General features: G+C 41.8%; 1 protein-coding gene across 1 annotated transcript in view; it reads right to left on the minus strand.

Moving 5' to 3' along the window:
* The window catches only part of LOC122708909 (dynamin binding protein), a 113,849-nt gene that overhangs the window by 56,835 nt on the left and 39,351 nt on the right, over positions 1 to 17,663 (minus strand). Inside the window, exon 4 of the mRNA XM_043925727.1 lies at positions 13,835 to 15,841. Coding sequence (XP_043781662.1) covers positions 13,835 to 15,841 — 2,007 coding nt within the window. The remainder of the gene's footprint in view (positions 1 to 13,834; positions 15,842 to 17,663) is intronic.

The raw sequence follows: 17,663 nt of genomic DNA on the forward strand, positions 1-17,663 counted from the left end.
TCAAGGCTGTATATTGTCACCCTGCTTATTTAACTTCTATGCAGAGTACATCATGAGAAATGCTGGGCTGGAGGAAGCACAAGCTGGAATCAAGATTGCAGGGAGAAATATCAATAACCTCAGATATGCAGATGACACCATCCTATGGCATAAAGTGAAGAACTAAAGGGCCTCTTGATGAAAGTGAAAGACGAGAGTGAAAAAGTTGGCTTAAAGCTCAACATTCAGAAAACTAAGATCATGCATCCGGTCCCAACACTTCATGGCAAAGAGATGGGGAAACAGTGGAAATAGTGGCTGACTTTATTTTTCTGGGCTCCAAAATCACTGCAGATGGTGACTGCAGCCATGAAATTAAAAGACGCTTACTCACTGGAAGGAAAGTTATGACCAAATTAGACAGCATATTAAAAAGCAGAGACATCACTTTGTCAACAAAGGTCCGTCTAGTCAAGGCTATGGTTTTTCCAGTGGTCACGTATGGATGTGAGAGTTGGACTATAAAGCAAGCTGAGTACCAAAGAATTGATGCTTTTTCTTTTTTTCTTTTTTTTTTTTAGTGGGAAGGAAAAGAGAGCAAGGGCCCCGCCAGCACCCATGTGCCGTCATTTTCCCTCTCCCTGCCGCCGGGACCGGAGGGAAGGGACACGTGCGCGCACGGAGGTGACAGCCGCGACAGGCGCACGCCACCAGCCCCCCGGCCCCGCTCGCCCCCCCTGGGAAAGGGGACGGCGGGGCCACCCTGCGGCGCCCCGGACTCTCATCCGCGCCACGCCTCTCCCCGCGTCCCCGTCCCAGCCCGCGGGCGAAGGCCCACGGCGGGGAAGCGGAGGAGGGCGCAGCACCCCGAGGCCGGGAGGCGCCGTCAGGGGCGCCCCCCTCTTCTCCCTCTCCTCGACCCGCTCTCTCCTCCCCCCGCCCCCCGCCCCGCTCCGTGGAGGATGGCGGCCCCTCGACCGCCCGGGGGAGAGGCAGAGCCCGCGGAGGGAAAAGAGCGAGGGTGGCACGGACCACCACAACGCCCCGGCCCGGAGCGACAAACCCTTGTGTCGAGGGCTGACTTTCAATAGATCGCAGCGAGGGAGCTGCTCTGCTACGTACGAAACCCCGACCCAGAAGCAGGTCGTCTACGAATGGTTTAGCACCAGGTTCCCCACAAACGTGCGGTGCGTGACGGGCGAGGGGGCAACCGCCTTTCCGGCCGCACCCCGTGTCCCGGGACGAAGGACTCTCCGCACCGGACCCCGGTAGAATTGATGCTTTTGAACTGTGGTGTTGGAGAAGACTCTTGAGAGTCCCTTGGACTGCAAGGAGATCCAACCAGTCCATCCTAAAGGAGATCAGTCCTGGGTGTTCATTGGAAGGAATGATATTGAAGCCAAAACTCCAATACTTTGGCCACCTGATGCGAAGAACTGACTCTTTGGAAAAGACCCTGATGCTGGGAAAGATTGAGGGCAGGAAGAGAAGGGGATGACAGAGGATGAGATGGTTGGATGGCATCACCAACTCAATGGACATGGGTCTGGGTGGACTCCAGGAGTTGGTGATGGACAGGGAGGCCTGGTGTGCTGCGGTTCATGGGGTCACAAAGAGTCGGACATGACTGAGCGACTTAACTGAACAGAACTTATGTCTATGTGCTCTCAAAACTGGTTCCAAATTTATGTCTCCAGGCTTAACTCCTCTGAACTCTGGCCTCTACATCGAATTGTGCAGTTGACCTCTGCCCTGTCCCACCTCCCCCAACAACCAGAGTCTCCTGCACTCTTCACCATTAATTGAGAAATTACTGGCAACTCCAGTCCTCCAGTTGCTCAACCTCAGCGTCGTTCACCTCATATCCAATCAGCTAGCAACTCCTACTGGCTCCAACTCAAATATACCTTATATCAATGTATGACGCTCAAAATAACTGAGCACTTCCCCTCATCCCCACTCTACTATCCTGGCCCAAGCTACATCATCCCTTGCCTAGATCAGTGCAGTAGCCTCCTAACTGGTCTCTCTGCTTCTGTCCTTGTATCTCTACCTACCGTCTATTCTCAACACCACAGCCAAAGTGACTCTATCAAGAGCTAAGTCACCTCATGCTGCTCCCCTGCTCAGAACCTTCCTGGGGCTTCTCTACTTTGAATGATGGGCTTACAAAGCCCACATCTTTGCTAAACTGGCATCCTTGCTATTCCTCAAACACCAGGCATACTCTCATACTTGCTATTCTAGTTGCCTGAAAAAAACAACCCTAACCCCAAAATGGCTTGGCTGGCTCCCTACAATCTTTCAGATACTCATTCAAAGCCTTAAGGCATTACCTTAAGGGGAGACATTTAGGAGCAAGATTCCAGATGCAGAAGAGGCTAACTCTACAAATTACCATCCACTGCACTGATTTAGATAAACAGGGTCATGGCCAATATGGAAAGTAACTACAGCTATGACTCAAAGGCAGCTAGACAGACAGAAAGGGTAATAAACACAGGTCAGATTCACTATGATCACTAGAGTTTCAAAGATACACAAATATGAATGATACTACTATATCTTTTTTATTAATCAGTGTATATCCAGTGCCAGATCACAGTATGTGTTCAAGAAATACTTAGTGAGTAAAAAAGTCACTTTTCATTGAGATTTTCCCTGATTCTATAGGTTCTTTCGCCTTCTAATAATACATATATTTTTACTTACTTATCGTCTCCCCAAGGGGGCAGAGATACCTGCTGTAACTCTAGAACCCTGCCTGGAATATAGTAGGAGCTCAACCGTATTTATTGAATAAATTACTGCCCTAGAGTTCTTCCTCTTTGGGGTCTTGCTGTTGAATACATCTGATAAAATAAACATAGGAGTCCACACACTCAGGTAACTAGCCAGCACAGCAGGACCGCTTTTGACGGTGGCAGGAGGCGGGTCCTTTCACTAAGTGCTGCAAAGCCTGGATGAAATCTAAAGCCCTGGAGCTTTTGCAGCTTTTCCACCCCTCTGCCTGGAGCTGAGGGTGAGGAAATGTTCACAAACCTACACTACAAACTGCAAGAAACAGTGATTCACAGGCCAATTATAACGAAATTAACCATTTCTAGCTACCTATCTTGACAGACATTAAACCATCTATCCTAAGAGGAAAACTAGCTTCTGTCCTGAATCACAGACCCCAGATGGCTTCTGACTATGGTTGCTGTTTCATACCAAGAAAAAAATCCATTATCAGTAACTGAGCTAATTTTTACTGAGCCAACACCCTAAACTAGATGTTACACAAGCTGAGGATACTATTTTGGTTTGTTTGTTTGTTTGTTTAATTATGTCTGACAAACTAGAAAGAAAAATCATTATTTCTTTTACAAAAACTTTTATATCTTGAAAGACTACAAAATGCCTTAGCTTTAAAACTCTATCTTTTACTAGTTTAAGAATTCTTATACCTGAGGCATTCCAAGAAGTCTTCAGAATAATAAATTGCTTCTATACGTAGAAAAACTATACTTTTAAGTTTTAAAAATCTGTCTGGAATATTACGTATCACTTCAGTGTACAGAGGTTATTATTCCATATCGACCATTCTCTAACTGGTTAACCTAATGACTCTCTTTAGTGGATATTAAATCTCATCCAATATCTTGCTGAAAACATTACTTTTCTGAAAAACATATCCTGATTTAATGTGTGAGATGTGTGTGTGCTCAGTCGTGTCCGACTTTCTGTGATCCCATGTACTGCAGCCCATCAGGAACCTCTGTCCATGGAATTTTCCAGGCAAGAATACTGGAGTGGTTTGCCATTTCCTCCTCTAGGGGATCTTCCCAACCCAGGGATCCAATCCGCATCTCCTTTATCTCCTGTATTGGCAGGCAGATTCTTGACCACCAGCGCCAGCTGTGAAGGACAAGGAAGCCTGGTGTGCTGCAGTCCATGGGGTCACAAAGAGTCGGATATGACCGAGTGACTGAAAACCAAACAAAGCGCCACCTATGCAACAGTCATTTAAAATTCAAATTAAAAATCACCCGGAGAGTCTCTGGCCAACCTTCCTCTTGGCATTACCTTAAAGGGAGAAGTTTAGGAGCAAGATTCCAGACAGAAGAGGCCAACTCTATAAATTATCATCCACTGCACTGATTTAGATAAACAGGGTCATGGCCCACATGAAAAGTAACTATAGCCATGATTCAAGGCAGCTAGAGAGACAGTGTGATAAACACAGGCCAATATCAGTATGCTCACTAGAGTCTCAAAGATACACAAATATGAATGATACTACTATATCCTTTTTATTGATCAGTGTATAGCCAGTGCCTGGTTCATAGTATGTGCTCAAGAAATACTTGCTGAGTAAAGAAATGAATGTACAACCCTGACAAATTCAAGCATGCGAACTTCTCCGAGAGGTAGAAAAGAACTATGATATGTTAAAATGAGATTCTCTCAAGGCTACAGGATATAGTCCTCAACAATGTTTCTAAAAGAAACATATACTGGGAAACCTGAAATTGTGGACTAACCCTGAATATTTCTACTGCTACAGAAGCCAAACTATCAGATTTGAAGGTACCCTTTTTTGTTGCTGCTGTTCTATTTTGGTTTTCTTTTGACCATGACACATGGCTTGTGGAATCTCGGTTCCTTGACCAGGGACTGAACCTGGACAACAGCAGTGAAAGCCCAGAATCCTAACCACAAAACCATCAAGGAACTCTTGGTACTGTGTTTTAGACGTGGACTTTAATTATTAATTAGCAACTCACTTGACCAGAACCTCCTAGAAAGCAGACAAAATATCTAAGTTTGTTATTATGTACCTTGTCCTTAACACAGTGCCTGGCACCAACATTTGCTGAATGAATAAGTCATTGACCTGACACCATTCTGAAGTCCACTATAACATGTCATTCCTCAATACACTATACTCACAAATATGCCTCCTAATGTTCTACCCTTCTACTATAAAGAAAGCTGAGTGCTGAAGAATTGATACTTTTGAACTGTGGTGTTGGAGAAGACTCTTGAGAGTCCCTTGGACTGCAAGGAGATCCAACCAGTCCATCCTAAAGGAGATCAGTCCTGGGTGTTCATTGGAAGGACTGATGTTGAAGCTGAAACTCCAATACTTTGGCCACCTGATGCGAAGAGCTGACTCATTTGCAAAGACCCTGATGCTGGGAAAGATTGAGGGCAGGAGGAGAAGGGGATGACAGAGGATGAGATGGTTGGATGGCATCACTGACTCAATGGACATGGGTTTGGGTGGACTCCGGGAGTTGGTGATGGACAGGGAGGCCTGGCATGCTGCGGTTCATGGGGTTGCAAAGAGTCGGACTTGACTGAGCGATTGAACTGAATTGAATGTTCTACCCTGTATATGTCCAACTGAATGCAGAGTTCCAGACAATAGCAAGGAGAGATAAGAAAGCCTTTTTTTTTTTTCTGTTTAAATTGCTTGCACATTTTATTTTTTTAATTTTTTTCCATTTATTTTTATTAGTTGGAGGCTAATTACTTTACAATATTGTAGTGGTTTCTGCCATACATTGACATTCTTAAGTGAACAATGCAAAGAAAGAAAGAAAAACAATAGATGGGAAAGACTAGAGATCTCTTCAAGAAAACTGGAGATACCAAGGGAACATTTCATGCAAAAATGGGCACAATAAAAGACAGACATGGCAAGGACCTAACAGAAGCAGAAGAGATTAAGAAGAGGTGGCAAGAATACACAGAAGAACTGTACAAAAAAGGTCTTAATGACCTGGATAACCGCAACGGTGTTGTCACTCACCTAGAGCCAGACATCCTGGAATGTGAAGTGGGCCATAGGAAGCATAACTACGAACAAAGCTAGTGGAGGTGATGGAATTCCAGTTGAGCTATTTCAAATCCTAAATGATGATGCTGTTAAAGTCCTGCCACCAACATGTCAGCAGATTTGGAAAACTTAGCAGTTGGTCACAGGTCTGGAAAAGGTCAGTTTTCATTTCAATCCCAAAGAAGGGCAATGCCAAAGAATGTTCAAATTACTACACAATTAAACTTATTTCACATGCTAAGGTGAGCACATGTAAGGTAGTGCTCAAAACCCTTCAAGCTAGGCTTCAGTAGTACGTGAACCATGAACTTTCAGATGTTCAAGTTGCTTTTAGGAAAGGCAGAGGAACCAGAGATCAAATTGCCAACATCCACTGGCTCATAAAAAAAAAGCAAGAGAATTCCAGAAAAACATCTACTTCTGCTTCACTGACTAAGCTAAAGCCTTTGACTGTGAGATCACAACAAACTGTGGAAACCTCTGAAAGAGATGGGAATACCAGACCACCTTACCTGCCTCCTGAGAAATCTGTATGCGGGTCAAGAAGCAACAGTTAGAACCAGACATGGAACAATGGACTGGTTCAAAATTGGGAAAGGAGTACATCAAGGCTATATATTGTCACCCTGCTTATTTAACTTCTATGCAGAGTACATCATGCAAAATGCCTGCCTGAATGAATCACAAGTTGGAATCAAGCTTGCTGGGAGAAATATGCAGATGATAGCACTCTAATGGCAGAAAGCAAAGAGGAATTAAGGAACCTTTTGATGAAGGTGAAAGAGGGCAGTGAAAAAGCTGGTCTAACACTCAACATTCCCAAAACTAAGATCATGGTATCTGGTCCCTCACTTCATGGCAAACAGATGGGGAAAAAGTGGAAACAGTGAGAGACTTTATCTTCTTGGGCTCCAAAATCACTGCAGACGGTGACTGCAGCCATGAAATTAAAGAACACTTTGCTCCTTGGAAGAAAAACTATGATGAAACTAGACAGCATATTAAAAAGCAGAGACATCACTTTGGTGACAAAGGTTCAAGTAGCTATGGTTTTTCCAGTAGTCATGTACGGATGTGAGAGTTCAACCATAAAGGAGGTTGAGCGCAGAAGAATTGATACTTTTGAACTGTGGTGCTAGAGAAGACTCTTGAGAGTCCCTTGGACTGCAAGGAGATCAAATGAGTCGATCCTAAAGGAAATCGCCCCTGAATATTCACTGGAAGGACTGATGCTGAAGCTGAGGTTCCAATACTTTGGTCACTTGATGGGAAGTACTGACTCATCGGAAAAGACCTTGATGCTGGGAAAGATTGAGGGCAGGAGGAGAAGGGGATAACAGAGGATGAGATGGTTTACTAGCATCACTGACTCAATGGACATGACTTTGAGCAAACTCCCAAGAGATAGTGAAGGACAGGGAAGTCTGGCATGCTACAGTCCACGGGGTCACAAAGAGTCAGACACGACTTAGTGACTGAACAACAACAACCAATGTCAAGTTGCTTTCGCAACACAGAAAAGGTCACGTTCGACTCTTCTGCGACCCCATGGACTGTAGCCTGCCAGGTTTCTCTGTCCACAAGATTTCCCAGGCAAGAATAGTGGAGTGGGTTGCCATTTCCCTCTCCAAGGGATCTTCCAGACCCATGGATCAAACATCTCCTATATTGCAGGTGGACTCTTTATCACTGAGCTACCAGGGAAGCCCAAAAGCTGAAATACTGAACAAAAAGTGAAAATTAAGGTTGACCGGGACAAGAGTACAAAGAAAAGTGATCAGGTTCTATCAGTTAGTATTGTTTGTAGCCATTGCTATGTTATGAATGTATTTATAAAGCTCGTGTGTTTCAATGGCCCTGTGTGCTAACAGTAAGTCACTCTTGCAAGTAAAATAAATATTCATAAATTTATTTGCACAGTATATTTTATATAAGCCTGCATTGGCAGGTGGATACTTTACCACTGGGCCACCAATGAAGCCCTCTATTATTTTAATACTACCCAAATACATTTGCTAAGTTTCTTCCAGTGCTTGTATTCGCTACAGATTATAGTTCATTTAAGTATTTTTAACTATAGTTCTTTTAAGTATTTTAACAAAAGAAATGCAGAGGAGATGCAAATATTAATACTGAACTATTATGCTGTATGTTGTTGCTGCTGTTGTTCAGTGGCTAAGTCGTGTTCAACTCTTTGCGACCACATGGACTGTAGCACGTCAGGCTCCTCTGTCCTTCACTATCTTAAGTTTGCTCAAATTCACATATAGTGAGTCAGTGATGCCATCAGAGGGCAGACAGAATGAAATCCACAATCACAGAAAACTAATCAAACTGATCACATGGACCACAGCCTTTCTAACTCATCCATGAGCCATGAGTGTAGGGCCACCCAAGACAGATGGGTCATGGTGGAGAGTTCTGACAAAACGTGGTCTGCTGGAGAAGGGAATGGCACACCACTTCAGTATTCTTGCCTTGAGAATCCCATGAACAGTATGGAAAGGCAAAAAGATAGGACACTGAAAGATGAACTTCCCAGGTCGGTAGGTGCCCAATATGCTACTGGAGATCAGTGGAGAAATAACTCCAGAAAGAATGAAGAGACAGAGCCAAAGCAAAAACACCACCCAGTTGTGGATGTGACTGGCAATGGAAGTAAAGTCTGATGCTGTAAAGATGCAAATAACTGACTCATTGGAAAAGACCCAGATGCTGGGAAACATTGAAGGCAGGAGGAGAAGGGGACGACAGAGGATGAGATGATTGGATGGCATCAGGCACTCAATGGACACGAGTTTGAGTAATCTCCAGGAGTTGGTGATGGACAGGGAAGCCTGGTGTGCTGCAGTCCATGGGGTCACAAAGAGTCGGATATGACTAAGCGACTGAACTGACTGACTGACTGATGCTATCTAACCATCTCATTCTCTGCCACCCCCTTCTTCTTTTGCCTTCAATCTTTCCCAGCATCAAGGTCTTTCCAATGAAATTAATATGTTGTACATTACTTCAATAAAAATTTTTTAAAAGATGTGAATATTGTCACAAATTTATTGTCTAAAATTTGAATTAGCAAAACAAAATGGCTTTCAATGGCAAAGTCAAAATCATAGCAAGCAGACAGAATATTTTAATTGTTAATAAATAAAAAGAATAGGAATTTCCCTGGTAGCCCAGCCGTTAAGATTTTACCTTCCAATGCAGGGGGTGTGGATTAGATCCCTGGTAGCAGAGCTAAGATCCCACATACCTTTTGGCCAAAAATCCAAAACATAAAATAGAAGCAATATTATAACAAATTCAATAAAGTCTTTAAAAATGGTGCACATCTTTTAAAAAAGAATGTATATATGAATAACTGAATTATTTTGCTGTACAGCAGGAATTAAAACATGGCAAATCAACTGTTGATTTCATTCAATAAAACTTAAGAAAAATAAATACAAGTAGCTGCTAGAAAATAAAAAAGAAAATCTGTCTGTTTAAAAAAAAAAAAAAAGAGTATGAGCTTATGCAAAGCAACATGTACCCTAATGGCCCCACCGAAGACGTTTTCGGATACACTCAACAATTCAACCAAACATCAACAGAAACTTTTTCTGTGTCTGAGATATCAGTCATAAAACAAAGACCAATGCCATCAGCCATCAGATAGGGTAACCAATGCTTTGTGTATTTAAAATTTCGCTTTAAAAATCACTTTTAAATATTAAATATCTGTGGTATTATTTTACAGCTTTTAAACTATTTTTATTTAACATTTATTTTGTGTTAATATTCCCTTCTTTTAATATTTTATATTATCAGATACCTATTATGTTAATTTTATAATTTTGATAAGTATCAATATTTTATGATTATGTAAGATATTAGGGTTGGGGAAGCTGAGTGAAAGCATATGGGAACTCTACTATTGTTGCAACTTCTTTACGAATCCAAAATTATTTTAAAATAAAAAGTTAAAAAATATTTCAAAGTTTATTATCAGGTAGAGAATAATTTTACATGTCATTAAGATATATAATCTAATATTTCGGTTCATAATAATAACACATGCATTTATTTCATATATATATATGTATATACACATACATAAAAACTCTGAAACTTTTAGTATAATCCTAACAGAAAAATTGTTCACTATTATTACAGTTATCACTATTATCAAGAACATATAAAGAGCCTTTTTTTTAGAAAATACAGAATAATTTATAATTTTAGGAATTACCAGGAATTCCAATTTCTTGTTTCTGAACCTCAATGATTACTATCCTTCAGGAATTTGGAAACACTGGCTGACCACAAGCAACTGACAGAAATAAATGCAAATCCTCTCTGGAGTCATGTTTTAATTCATCTCAGATCTTGATATTTTCCAAATACTATGACTAGCACACAGAAAAAGATAACCAGACACATGATGAGTGTAGACCATATGAATGAGAACCATGTGACATTAAAAACACTCCCAGTAAGACTTAATACCTTGAAATTATCATCAGTTCAGTTCAGTCACTCAGCCATGCCCGACTCTTTGCGACCCCATGGACTGCAACACGCCAGGCCTCCCTGTCCATCACCAACTCCTGGAGTTTACTCAAACTCACGTCCATTGAGTTGGTGATGCCATCCAACCATCTCATCCTCTGTCATCCCCCACAGACTATAAAACAAATATCTTTATCATATGTAAAGAAAGTAAAAATCGAGCTGAAAGATACCTGCAGGAAACAGAAAGCTATAAAAGGTAACACATCAGATTTGAAGAAAAAAAATAAAAATAGAGCTTCTAGTAAATGAGTCCTCATGACTTCATAATTCCAGAGTCTTAAGAAGGAGCAATATGAAGAAGAGTATAAAGGCTATATACATTTACGTGTGACCACTCATGGAAATCTATACACCATCCTATACTTAAATTGAATCCATTCAGTGTATTCCCTGTTGGTCTAACTAAACTCACACTGATACCCATAAAATGGAGTTGAATGTAAACAAATAGTCATGTATATTCTGCTCTAAAACCACCAAGCACAAACCAGAGCCCCCAACTGACTACAGTTCAAATAAATAAAGTCATACCCCTTCTTCCTATACTTAAGTCTTGCAATTACAAGTGTTTCTTAAATATATTTTCTAATTTCTCAAACTCCTATTAAATATCTACCATATCATAAGCATAGCTAGGCATCTGCCCATTCATTTTCTTATTAAAAAAAGTAGAAGGAGTAATAGCTATAAAGAACCTATTTTTAAAATAACCTAATTTTGGGTCTGGCTCACTACTGGACTACTTTGCTACTGTTAACTATATCTAACAAGGAGACCAGAATCTTAGCACCAATAATCCCTAGCTCCCTAGTAGTCCAGATTCAAAGAAACAGTGGAGGTAGGAGATCTTCAAAAGCTCTGGAAGGTAGAACTGAAACTTCAATTTCATTCAGTTAAACTAAATTCAACTCATCAAGTATTGACTGAGTCTACTACATGTTGAACACCACACCAGGTGTGTGGAAAGTGGCACACCCACTATCACACAGTAGCTGTCTTCTCATTAGGCTTAAAATTTTCATGGAGAGGTATATAAGTAACTAAATATTAATCAGGATTAGACAAATACTGTATCAAAAGTTCTTTAAGGATTTCCCTCATGGTTAGGAATTCATCTGCCAATGCAGGGGACATAGGTTCAATCCCTGGTCTGGGAAGAATCCATATACTGCGAACAACTAAGCCTGTGCGCCACAGCTACTGAAGCCCACTCACCCTGGAGCCCATGCTCAGCAACAAGAGAAGCCACTGCAATGAGAAGGCTGTGAACTGCAACGAAGAGTGCCCCCACTCGCCGCAACCAGAGAAAGCCCACATGCAACAGCAAAGACCAAATCCCACCGAAATATATAATTTTTTTAAAGTTTTAAATTTTATGCCTTAAAATTGAAGATTAGAGATTGTATGGGACTGCACTGGAGGGTTAAAGGCTGGTATTCAAACTGATTAATTTCCGCCTCTTCCAAGGGACTGCTTATATTGCTGGATGTACTTTTTTATGAAGACAGAAAAAGACGACTTTAAGAGGCACAGTCAGTGACTGCAAGAAATAAGTAATTTCATCATATTAGCGATTGATACAAATAATACACCTATTAAAAATCAATCAGGTCAACAGTAACACTAGCAATATTGTATATGGTGGAGTCAGATAAAGAAAAGTCTTCCTGATTAAGACTATACCCACCTACTGTGGATCTTTCATGGCACTGAACTTTTAGAATTAAAAAAAAAAATAGTAAGAACACCAGCTGAATTATTAAATTAGTTCTGAAAAAAGAAGGTCAATAGAACAGGACTTCCTTGGTGGTCCAGTGGTTAAGAATCCACCTGCCAATGTAGGGAACACGAGTTCAATCCCTGGCTGGGGAAGATTCCATGTGGCACGGAAGCCCCCACGCCCTAGACCCTGCGCTGTACAACAGAAGTCACTGCAATGAGAAGCCTCTGTACCACGAGGAACAGCAGCCCCACTTGCCCCAACTAGACAAAGTCCTGGCACAGCAACGAAGATTCAGCCCAGCCAAAAATAAAATAAATACATTAAAAAAAAAAAAAAGGTCAGTGGAATAAAAAAAGAATACCAATTTCATCCATTAGTACCAGTCCATTATTGGAATGTTGAATATAACATTTCTCTGGAACAGTACTAAAAATATCATTATTGAGAAATTATTGCCACGTAGAATTTGAGAGAGTTTTGTTCTGCCACCTGCACATCTAATGCAAGAGCAATTTACAAGTATATCTCAAAAACCATATGTATAGAAGGTGATGGAGAATCTGAAGCTTGCTATGGCTTTGAGGATATAGCACTGAGCCAGGGTTCCCTCAGGATTCCTTTTCAGGCCCTCTGAAGTCATCAAGCTATCTGGCATTCCCCCAAGAGCTCAGATACTCATATTAAACGAACACCCTCTTGAGGACACATCTAAGTACTCACCCTTGTGCTTTACCTTGAGAGCAAATGTTAACCGCTGCCACAAATGACTTGTGAGTCCAGTGACCGGTCTGGTCTCTAACTCATCACCCTGAAAGTGCTCCAGGACACTCTCCCAGAGCCATACCTCTGATTTTGGAGTTCCCACAGAACTATGCCCACTGGCACAGCACTTCTTGCCTGAGCATATTTTAGACAGAGGTTTCCTTTCTTTCTGTAATCCATTTGCTTTCCACCTTTCAGAAAATTACTCAATTTCTGGTCTTCCAATAATACTCTTTCTTCTTGGATTTTTTTTTTTTTTTATTCACTTTTAGAGATCTAAAGGAAAATGAAGTTGTTCAGTTGTGTCCAACTCCTGAGACCCCATGGACTGTAGCCCTCCAGACTCCTCCATCCTTGGGATTCTCCAGGCAAGAATACTGCAGTGAGAAGCCATTTCCTTTTCCAGGGAATACCCAGCTTTTATTTATTAGGATCCTGCAACTCCTAGATCCACAGAGTGCTTTTTGTTACTGACTTCCTTAAGGAGATATAGGTTTAGAGCTTTCTAGCACGTATGCCAAAGGGCATGCATAGTCATGCTCTCCTTGGGCCCTAGACCAGTTGCTATTGTCTCACTCTTTTCTTACTTTATAAACTATTTCTTCTGGCAGTCTGGTGAACACAACTGGAGAATACACCAGTATTCTGGTGAATACCACTAAGTCCATGCGCCACAACTACTAAGCCTGTGCTGAGAGCCCAGGAGCCACAACTGAAGCCCGTACGCTCTAGAGCCTGCACTCTGTGACAAGAAAAACTGCCACAATGAAAGTCCCTGGACACAACCAGAGAGCAGCTCATGCTGGCCAAAACTAGAGAAAAGCCCACGCAGCAACAAAGATGCAGCACAGCCAAATAAATAAATAAAAAGCAAATCATTCCTTAGTTGTCCATCAAAAATGGTAACATATTCCTAAAAACTTGGGTAGGCTGTTATTTGGACTTGAGGATATCAAGAAACAAGTATATACTATCTTCTAATCACTTACCTCTAAGTTGTTGGAGTTCCATGTTCAAACTCTCAATGTTACTCTCGTAGAACTCAAGATTCTGAAGGGTCTCTGCCCTCAGTGATTCCTCTTGCTTCTCCTCCAGCAGTAAGTTGAGGTCTTCCCGAGCCCTGCGGCACATATCCAAGTCCTGTTCCATCTCCTGAATCCTCACCAAGACCAAGGGACACTGGGAAGTTTGGTCCAAAGTCTTGTCCACGTTCTCAGGGCCCTCCTTTTGTAGGCTCTCCCAGCCAGGACGGTTACAGGTTGAGAGCTTGGGGGGTACTGCATTTGTTCTCTGCTGGGCCGAGGGAGGCAGGGGAGCTGGGCGAGAGGGTCTCATTGCCAAGGGTGGATCCAGTCTCAGGTTCTGGTCTCCCGGCACATGTGGAGGAGTGGGTGCTGGAGTACAGGGACGGGGCGGTGGGGGCCTTAGAGCTTTTCTTCTTTCAGGCAACTCCTGCTGAGTCATTAGCTTCGAGGAACCTCGGAAAATATCCTTTTCGGAGTTAAAATCCATGATTGAAAAGTGGCGCAAAATTTTATCTGGTTCTGGGCAGGGCCCTGACAAGCTCTTCTCAAACTCTATCAGTTGTTGTGTCAACTTTGAATCCAGGTCCGTGCTGCCTTCTCCTTGTGACCGTGTCATGGCTTCCAGGGCAGGTGCCTTGTCTTGCAGACCAGGCTTCATCTCTGATCTGTCTGGGGTGGAGCAGAAGCTGGAAGCACTTTCTTTGGGCGTGCAGTGCCTTTTTACACATCTTGCCAGGCCCTGGAGCTGAGAGCTCAACTGGCTGGGTCTGACTGCCCTGGAGGCAGTGAGGGAAGAGGTGCTGTGAAGAAGTGGCCCTGGCTTCTGCAGGGTTTTCGGCTGGGAGTATGAAGTTCTTCTGGGAGGTAGGCTGGAGTAGTCTCGAGTCCTTGCTTCTAGAGGAAGAGAGTCAGAATACTGGTCTGGGCTTGGGTGGCTTCCTCCTCTCATAGAATAATACTGGTTTCTCTGCAATTCAGGATGAAAAGGTAGTGGAGGTTGGGATGTAACACCATTGACAACCTCTGAAGGATCCTTCGTGGAAGAGCATTTGACAAGAAGCTGCTCGTGCCCCACACTTGGGCTTCTCGGGGGCCCTCCTGAGGGGTCCGTGTCCCAGTGAGACTGTTTATTTTCTTCACACTCAGAAGTCAGGTGCTCCAGGGTAGAAGTGGATGTTTCAGAAATAACACAGTTGGACTTCTCTGCTTTATACTCATGAAATTCATGTCTTTTTCCTTCTGCTTCTAAGGAGTTCTCAGAACAATCCAAAGGTGTGTCAGGAATGTTGGTGAGGTCGCTCTCCTGTGGCAGATCCATGGTTTCCTCCGCCCTTGTTTGAGGACATAACTTTACAAAACGGTAAGGAAAGATGCCTGTCCTGCCCTTCAGTGACCCTTCGAGCCAGCCATCTTCCAGGGTGCCCAGGATTCGGATTTTATCACCTACTTCAAAATCCAGCTCATTTGGCTCCAGGGCCTGGAATCTGTAGAGAGCAATTCCGTAGGTGCCCGGCTGCTCACTGTCCTCTTCTGCCTCTTTCTCTTCTGCTGTACTGGTGTCTACCTCACTGTTACTAATGCCATCATCACAATTTCCAGAACTCACTGATTCATCCACAGTCCTCAGGGGCCCCAAAAGCTCTACAAAACCTTCTGGAAAAATGCCTCTTCGACCCTCTAGTTCCCCTTCAAACCAGCCTGGCTCAGGAATTCCAATAATGGTAATCACATCCCCTTCTCTGAAGTCCAGCTCCTCATCCAGCTGGGCAGAAAGCCCCATCAGCGCCCGGGCTTGTCCCATGGAATATTCGGGAATCTGGAGAAGAGCACTCTGTGAGTGCCACTGCCGACTCTGTGAGGAGAGGCAGAGCTCCCTAACACACGAGGCTGGGAAGAAGCCCCGGGCACCCCAGCAGTTTCGGCCCTGCAGCCAGCCACCAGTGAGAGTGCCATCGAGAATCACTAGGTCACCTAAAGAAAGAGAAGAGAAACAGAGATAATGACTTCCATTATCACCCCAGGAGGATAGAGGTATAAGTAATAGTGCAATTCATCATCTTAAACACCTACCAAATTCAAGGGAATGTAAATCTAGAGTTTTCAGGGCATAAACACTTTTTGACAATTTGGTGACAATACAGTGAACATTCCTGTAAACCTGTGGTTTCCAAAATGTGGTCCTCAAAACGCTGGGGGTGGATTCCTAAGATCTTTCAGAGGGTCTGTGAGGTCAAAACTATTTTTTTTTTTTCACTTCATCCAAAACAATGTAATGTGGCAAACTGAATACTGATTCAAATAAAAGAATCGAGATTTCTTCTATTTTTAAATTAAATTAAAAAAAAAAACTGTTGAGTGCATTGCACGGCTTGCAGGATCTTCGTTCCTCGACCAAGGATTGAACTTGCACCCTCAGCAGTAAAAGCACAGAATCCTACTTACTGAACCACCAGGAAACACCCTAGATTTCTTCTACTAAACCAAAAAGACGTCTGCGAAAAATGTAAACAAATGTTACTATTCTCACTAAATTTTTTTGTTTAGGAAACTACTTATTTTTCATAAAATGTTATTCTTGTTATTAATGTTAATATGCATTTTAAAAATAAATTGAAAATTTTAAAAAAATCTCAGCTTCAATAGCTAATGTAAATATGAATAGACTCACAGAAGCAAGTACTCTTTAGGTTCTCAAAAATTCTAAGAATGTAAATGAGTCCTAGGATCAAAAAGGTTGAGAAATGCTACTATCAACAAGTTTGTATCACTGGATTTATTTATAAATGATGGAGAATATATTCATTTCCACTAGAAGCCTTTGAATAGCTTGATCTAATTTGTCACACTAAGTTATATTCGATATCAAAAATTAGCAAAGAAAGAAATCTTCAAAGTCCCTCCTAAGCAATCCTTATCCTGAAAATACATCATAATGAAATCTTAAAAGAGTGTTCAAGTAATCAGGACTTTGTTTTTGAAAATAATCAGTAATTTCAATATTGTTGTTTCAAGCTATTGTCACAAAATATACACTAAACAGTTAGCATCTGTCTTGCTTCTGAAGAAGGTGAGGCATGGAAAAGACAGGGCACAGTGCTTGTTTCTGAAAAAAATGAAACTATAATTCAACCAATTATGATTCACCCCAGTTTAAAAAATTCCTCTATAGTTTTGCAGCAAATTGTTTTGCAGCAAACTTTTAATTTTCTAATTATGAACTATTCATTTTGTAGATTATCAATTTTAATTTTTTTTAACTTTCTTAATATCTAAGTTAATTTCCCTTTCATGAGTAGAGGTGATTAAGGACTACAACTGCCCCAAGTAAAATAAGACCAGGAGAGCAAAGCACCTGGCAAAATCATGAGGTCTTTTATAGTCAAGCATACTTGAATGTTGGATTATCGTTTAGGGTATCAATTTATATGCTCTTTTTATAAAAATTAAATCTATCTTCTTACCAAGTGAATTAGATGCAATACTGGCAGGTACCACTTCTCTTTTTTGTTTTAAGAATCTGGTATAATGCCTTTCACACAGCAAGCACTCAATGTCAACTTCATTATTAGTGAAGATTCTTCAATTTCCCAATAAATGTACCTTCCCTCCAAAACTAGCTCCATGCTGCCAACTTCCTTTTGTTCTATGATTTCTTCTCTCAAAACATTTATTCCGTTCATCACTTGCTCTTTGCTACCATCTAGTCCAACTCTCATCATCTCATTCTTTTAAAGCTTTCCCTAGACACTGTCTCTTCCAATCTACCAAACTAAGACTATAAACATACCAATTT

The sequence above is a fragment of the Cervus elaphus genome, chromosome 15, assembly GCF_910594005.1.
Source record: "Cervus elaphus chromosome 15, mCerEla1.1, whole genome shotgun sequence".
In the NCBI taxonomy this organism is placed as follows: domain Eukaryota; kingdom Metazoa; phylum Chordata; class Mammalia; order Artiodactyla; family Cervidae; genus Cervus; species Cervus elaphus.